At 45.1% G+C, this 7,161-nt stretch overlaps 1 protein-coding gene across 1 annotated transcript in view; it reads left to right on the top strand.

The window, feature by feature from the left end:
* Positions 1-4,238: 4,238 nt before the first annotated feature.
* NCEH1 (neutral cholesterol ester hydrolase 1) overlaps positions 4,239-7,161 on the top strand; it is an 86,111-nt gene continuing 83,188 nt past the window's right edge. The window contains exon 1 of the mRNA XM_004383478.2: positions 4,239-4,499. Coding sequence (XP_004383535.1) covers positions 4,362-4,499 — 138 coding nt within the window. The 5' untranslated portion in view covers positions 4,239-4,361. The remainder of the gene's footprint in view (positions 4,500-7,161) is intronic.

Here is a 7,161-nt window from a genome sequence, read left to right as displayed (position 1 = left end):
GACTGTACCTAGACCACTAGCCCTTGTACACTATTCCTGCTTCATTAGCACTGTCTCTGTTCCTTGATCTTTTTACCATCTTAGAGCCTCCGCTCTTGCTCCCTCAACCTCTAGATCCCTGCATGGCTGCCTCCTCCTTTTCATTCAGGTCTCAGCTCAAATGGCACCTCCTCAAAGAGACCCCTTGTTACCCAATTTAAAGCAGCTCCTCAGGCCCTCTATCCACACCACCCTGTGTCATTTTCTTCATAGAACTAATCACTTGGAGCCCTGGTGGCCCAGTGGTTAAGAGCTCAGCTGCTAACCAGAAGGCTGGCAGTTCAAATCCACCAGTCACTCCTTGGAAACTCTACGGTGCAGTTCTACTCTGTCCCTATAGGGTCGCTGTGAGTTGGAATTGACTCGATGGCAAGAGGTTTTGGTTTTGGTTTACTAATCACTCAGTAGAGTTGAGTGGTAAAGCACATGGACGACGGGGAGGGGGAACACTTAATCTTTCCATGCTTTGGCTTTCAGAATACCAATAGTACCCACCTCATAGAATTGTTGGGAAGACGAAATGAGTTAACAAATTCTAAATGATTATCACTGAACCTGGCTCATGGAAAGCCATGTTAACTAGTATTATTTATCTGTTTCCTTGTTCTTTGGCCCACCCTTCTGTGCCCTCATGACACTCACTACTCTCCCCCCAACCAAGCATGTAAAATCAGTAAGAGCAGAGACCTTACTGCCTTGCCTGCCTCCTTTATTTCCCAGTGCCTAGAACAGTATCTTTGTGGGGGCAATGGTGGTTCAGTGGTAGAATTCTCACCTTCCACGTGGAAGACCCAGTAAATGAATAATTTCTTCTGTAAGGATCAGCACAAAGCTAGTTCCTATGAGGCAGAGGTTAAAGGTGTCCCAAATGTCCCACTCTTCCAAACTGCTGTACCACTCCGTCATTTCTAACATCACTACTCCTCCGCCCCTCAGTACTCTCCGTCTCGTCTTTGGGTTCGATAATTCACTGCAACTTCTCAAAGAACTCACAAACCATACTTACAGTTAAGTCGTTTATTAGGGAAGTAACAAGTACAACTCAGGATCAGGATCAACTTGGAAGTAACAGGAACAACCCAGGATGCAGTTCTTCGATCAGGACAGCTTCTTCTTGCCCTCTCCCACCAGGCCCTGCTGGGGCCTTGCTGCCGCTGGTCTCCCAGTTCCTGTGGTCTCGCACCACCATCTCTTTTTCTACTGCTGTGCCGTTGTCTCTCACTGTCTTCTGTGTTACAGCTCCCCTCTCTCACTCTCTCCATGTCTTCCTTTAAGTCTAGCAGGATGGCAAAACTGACCAACTCCCTTGTTAGGGTTCTATACACCTAATTTGCATGGTCCAACCCCTACAAGTGTTCCATGAACCTTATTTGCCTCAGCAGCAAGCTGTCCAATCCCCATTGGTGGGCTTTAAGCACCTTATTTGCATAGTCCCACCCAATCATTGTGTGGGAGTCACAAAGACTATGGCTAAAAGAGCCATATTAAGTAATTAATTGCACTACACCTGGGTTTGATTCCTGGCTGATGCACCTCACGCAGAGCATCATCTGTCAGTGGAGGCTTGCGTGTTGCCACAATGCTGAACAGCTTTCAACAAAGCTTCCAGACAAAGATGGACTAGGAAGAAAGGCTTGGTGATCTACTTCTGAAAATCAACCAAGGAAAACCCTATGGATCAAAGTAGTCCAATCTACAACCAATCATGGGGATGACACAGGACTGGGCAGTGTTTTATTTCGTTGTGCATGGGGTTGGCATGAGTTGGGGGTGGCCATGAGTCAGGGGTTGACTCAATGGTAACTAAAAATAACAACAATAGAACAGCACCTGGCACATAGTAGGCCAGGTATAGTTGTTGAATGAATAAAGTATTGGAAACAAGTAATAAAGATATTAAAGTTTATCTCAAATTCGTCTCATTAAAAAAAAAAAAAAACAACTCTTAGATCTACAGAAGAAGCACTGAAAATTATTGCAGTTTCTTTTTTCTGTCTTCTTTTCCATCTTGTAGTACACTGCTTAAGGGAAGCTGTACTGCACTGGGAGGAAGGAGAAGAAAATATTTATTCTATCACTTATAAGCTAGAGGAGTATGGATAAGGCATATAGCAGCTCTGGGCCTCAAGAGCTTCATTAACAAAATTAAGTTTGTAACTATTGCTGAAGATAGAGGGATGGGTCATGTGGGTTTTTTGCTTTTCTTTTTTTGGTCATTAGCTCTAAGATCTATGCTTTTGTGAATATGTAGTCAAAATCTAGGATAAATATATTAAAGCCTGCAAGTTCAAATATTGAATTATTTTGCAGATTACCTGAAAGCAAATAATTCTCTGGGATTATTTCTAATCATTCATTTTTCTAACTTTATGCACAAACGCTCACACACAAACACATATATCCCTATCTGTTTAGAGTTATATGCTATTAATCAGTAGTCACAAAAAAAAGATAGAAAACAATTATCTCAAACTCGAATGCTTGAAACACTATTTAAACCTCTCTTTCATATAAATATTTTCCTCCAACTTTGAACAAGAAGCCAATTTTCTCCTAATAATTTCACTACTAGGCCCAAATTTATAGTTATTTCACATCTTTGGATTGGATTAAATTTTTTAAATTCCTATATTAAGGTGCATAATTATATCTCCCAAGGAGCCATGGTGGCACGATGGTTAAGTGCTTGGCTGCTAATCGAAAGGGGGTGGTTCAAACCACTCAGCCACCCGTGGGAGAGAGATCTGGTGATCTGCTCCTTTAAAGATTACCTGTTGCCGTTGAGTGGATTCCAAGTCTTAGCAACCCTATAGGACAGAGTAGAACTGCCCAATAGGGTTTCCAAGGAGTGGCTGGTGGATTTGAACTACCAAAGTTTTGGTTAGCAGCTGAGGTCTTGACAACTGTGTTACCAGGGCTCCCCCTTAAAGATTAGTCCAAAATTGTCTATGAGCCACCTAACAACAACAACAATTACATATCTCAGGTGTTTGAAGGCGTTAATCAACAAATTTGGAGTTGTTCTCCCGTCTCCAACTTGAAACAATTCTTCCAAATGTTTTCCTTCTGGATTTCTGGTTGTAATTTCAGCTAGTGAAGTTCTCTTTCTCTCTCCCATTCCATACTTTTCCTCTCCCATTTTGAATCTGTATTCAAAGACTTTTCCTGCTACCACTGACCCACTGAAATAATTTTTTAAGGTGATATGCACCAAGGTTCTCCATTACAAAGCTATTGTTTTTCCTTTTGTAATAAATAAGTTCTTTGTGGAGAGACCCTTTGATGAGGAACTAAAATTCCTTGGGAATTTTCATTACTATCGTTTATTTATTTTGATATTAAAATTATCCCAGCTATGGTCAGCGGGAGACCTTTCAAAAGCCGGTGTCCTTTTGACCAGTCACCACCATATTTTGAGCATTTCCTTATGTTCTCGGGCAATAAGATATTTCAGGCTCATCTTGTATTTCACCTGCCTCAGCCCTAGAATCAGCTTTTTCTCCAAGGAGATGTGGTTCCTTTTACTGAAGGTTCCTTTTATTGCAGATTGTTATTTATTTTTTACTTTATATTATTTATTGATTTGGAAACTATGATTTGCTTGAACTGTTAACCTGTTGCCATTGAGTCCATCCCAGCTCAGAGTGACCCTGCCTGTAGACAGAGTAGAACTGCCCCCACAGGGTTTCCAAGGCTGTACGTCTTTATGGAAGCAGACTGCCACCATCTTTCTCCTCTAAAGGAGCTGGTGGGTTCAAACTCCCCACCTTTAGTAAGCAGCTGAGTGCTTAGCTACTGCACCACCAAAGCTCCCTGCATGAGCTGTAAGAATTTGTAATTGTCTTATTTCACCCGCAGTTTGGATGGCACTCACATTCCATTGCAAGTTCGGCTTTAGAAGACAGGTTAATTTTATTTTATTTCTCACTAGTTTCTCCATTTTGAGTCAGAAGGACCCACGTGTTTTGGACAGAGACTCATCACCAGGAAACTATTCCCGTTTTCCGTTTGAGCACCATCTGGAGGGAGCTCATCGTCAGATGGGTGCAACACAGACCTGTATCCTCCAGAGTCCGCTGTGCTGCGCCCAACGCAGCCCGGGAGCTTTCTCAAACCTGGAGCGTTTGAAACACTTTACAAGGACACCGAAGCGAGGGCACGTGAGCGCCCCGACTTCCTCCCGACCCCGCCTCTGATTGGCTCCCAGGCACAGAAGAAATAGGAGACTGAGCGGCTGCCCTGGGCAGGAACTTGCCAGAGGTCTTTGGTTGGCATCGCCCCTTCTTGCTCGCCAGCCCGCGACAGAGCCGACCCTGGAGAGGATGAGGGCGTCCTGTGTGCTGCTCACCGCCCTGGTGGCGCTGGCCGCCTACTACGTCTACATCCCCCTGCCCAACTCCGTGGCTGATCCCTGGAAGCTGATGCTGCTGGACGCCACTTTCCGGGGTGCACAGCAAGTGGTGAGACGCAGCCTAGTGCTGGTTCTCTCTCCCTTCTCTTAACCAATATTTGAAGGGAGAAACCAAATTTTCGGATCGTGTCCCACGAGAATGCATGTTTTTTTCTAACGTAAAGAGGCGATCGCTTGTTAAAGTGGCATTTTCGGGGTGTCGCATTTGCCTCCTTGCTAGCAGTGGACTAGATCTGTGTCACCTCGTCTGCGCTGGTGACGGAGGACGTGAAGTTCTTGAATAGAATTTGGCGGCTATTTAACCCTTCGTCTGTCCTAAATATCCTCCTCTTTCTTGGTTTGCAAAGACAAAAAAACAAAATCTTTCCGCATTTTAAAAACCACCCCTCCCCCATTCTCGTTTCCCTATAAGCGCCGGCAGAGAGTGAGTTAACTATTTTAGAAGGGCTCGGGGAAAACAAGCTCTGACTCTGGGGAATGCAGCCACCTTTAAAACCGAGCCGGGCACCGGCGATCCTCCGCGTCCCCTGACTGTGAAGCGCTCCATTCTCGGGGCAGCAGGGTAAGCACTTGAGGAACCGCACGGATCTACCATTTCAGCCGTGGCACTTCTCATCTCAGCCCGAGAAAGGAGGCAGAAGACCAGGCTGGCTGGGGTGGAGGAGGCGCAGGCGGAGGCGGTGGCAGCCGCTTTGCATGATGCCTTTGTTTTCTGCCTGCCCTACAGCACTGTGCTCCGTCCCTGGCTGTCAGGGAGATAACCTTTGCCTGCGCCAGGATACCTTCACTGGAGGGGTTTCATTTTTCACTACTGTATTATGGGTGTGTATTTCTTCCACCCATAGGCAGGAAAATGTAACTTGTCTCTGGTTTGGTGCATAGTGAGAGACATTAGTCTTAGTGCCAGAGAATCTAAAATCTAAATACAGTCTGCAGCCAAGGCTGAGGCCCATGATTGGGCAGTATTTCTGAGCAGCCTGCTCTACCTAAACTCCTAACCCTCGTCCAAACCTAGTATCTTCCTTCTCCCAACCTTGCACTTTAATTTCAGGTTATTTTTGTAAACTCCTTCTTCCAGAAAGGACAACTAGAGCAAAATCCCACCCAAAACCCAAACCCTCTGCCACTGAGTTAATTCCGACTCATAGCGACTCATAGGACAGAGTAGAACTGACCCATAGGGTTTCCAAGTCTGTAAATCTTTATGGAAGCAGACTGCCACGTCTTTCTCTAGTGGAACGCTGGTGGGGTCAAACCTCGGACCTTTTGGTTAGCAGTCCAGCGCTTAAACTACTGTGCCATCAGGGCTCCTTAGAGCAAGATAGGGCAAAGTCATGATTTTCCTAGAGGGTTTATGTTCCTTTTCCCTGACCCCTCTGTAGGATTACATAGTCTGTGGGGCTTTGTCCTATCAAAAGCCCCTTAGGGTCTTGTAGCACATTCCAACATGGATTTGTTTTTGAGTCCAGCCACATTCTCCATCCCTAAGCTCGCTGTTGTCTCTTAGGAAGGGTCTCTAGATGCCCTTCCTTCCCTCCTGCTTCCTATAATGTTGACATGGTGGAAGAACAACCAATCCCTTCTGTAGCCTTGTTCTAAGAAAGACATTGTTCATGTAGGAAGCCCTGCAACTGCCCTCTTCCCCCATGAAATTATGTAATTTGGAAATAACACCCTTCCAAGATTCTGGAACACAATGATGGTTACCTGGGTGGGTTACATGGCTTTCTACAATAACTTCAGAATATGGAAAACAGGAAAAAAGAATCAAACTGCTGTGTTGGCCACAGAGATTATTCTTAGTTTGCAGGTCACCAAAAAAGTCTTTTTCATCATAAGTCATTTGGGAAAAGCCAGATTTGGAGAAAAGCCTTTCATCCTCTTCTAGACTGCCATCCCATCAAGGGCAAGGCTGGGTAGGGTCCTCTATAAAGTATGCCCTCAGCTGGTCTTTGGGAATGTTAATGTGTGTGACCTCAGGTCACAGTGATAGATGACACTGGGGTTCAGGAGTGGGTTTACACGGAATTGGCTCTTGTCACTTTTCTTCTGAATTTTGAAATAACATAACCACTCAGACCAGATGGCATTATATTCTTCCCAGTAAAGCAGTTTACCAGGGTCGCTTCAAATTTTCCTGGGAAAAAGGCAATGTAGCATAGTAGCAAGAGCATGACTGTTAGAGTCAGGCCTCCGTGGATCCCATCTCAGCCTGGCCACTTACTGGCTATGTTGTTGTTAGGTGCCATCGAGTTGGTTCCAACTCAGAGCAACCTTGTGTACAACAGAATGAAACATTGCTGTGTTCTACGCCATCCTTACGATTGTTATGCTTGAGTCCATTGTTGCAGCCACTGTGTCAATCCATCTCGTTGAGGGTCTTCCTCTTTTTCTCTGATCCTCTACTTGGCCAAGCATACCTTCTCCATGGACTGGTCCCTCCTGATAACACGTCCAAAGTATGTGAGACTAAGTCTTGCCATCCTTGCCTCTAAGCAGCATTCTGGCTGTACTTCTTCCAAGACAGAGCCCTGGTGGCACACTGTTTAAGCTTTCGGCTGCTAACCAAAAGGTCGGCAGTTCAAATCCACCAGCCACTCTTTGGAAACCCTATGGGCAGTTCTGCTCTGTCCTATAGGATCGCTATGAGTTGGAATCGACTCAGTGACAACAGGTTTGGTTTTCTGGGGCCAGACCAAAAAAAAAAAAAA

The sequence above is a fragment of the Trichechus manatus genome, unplaced genomic scaffold (genome assembly GCF_000243295.1).
Source record: "Trichechus manatus latirostris isolate Lorelei unplaced genomic scaffold, TriManLat1.0 scaffold00110, whole genome shotgun sequence".
NCBI lineage: Eukaryota > Metazoa > Chordata > Mammalia > Sirenia > Trichechidae > Trichechus > Trichechus manatus.
Note: the sequence above shows the minus strand (reverse complement) of the source record. Positions and strands in the feature narration are given on the sequence as shown.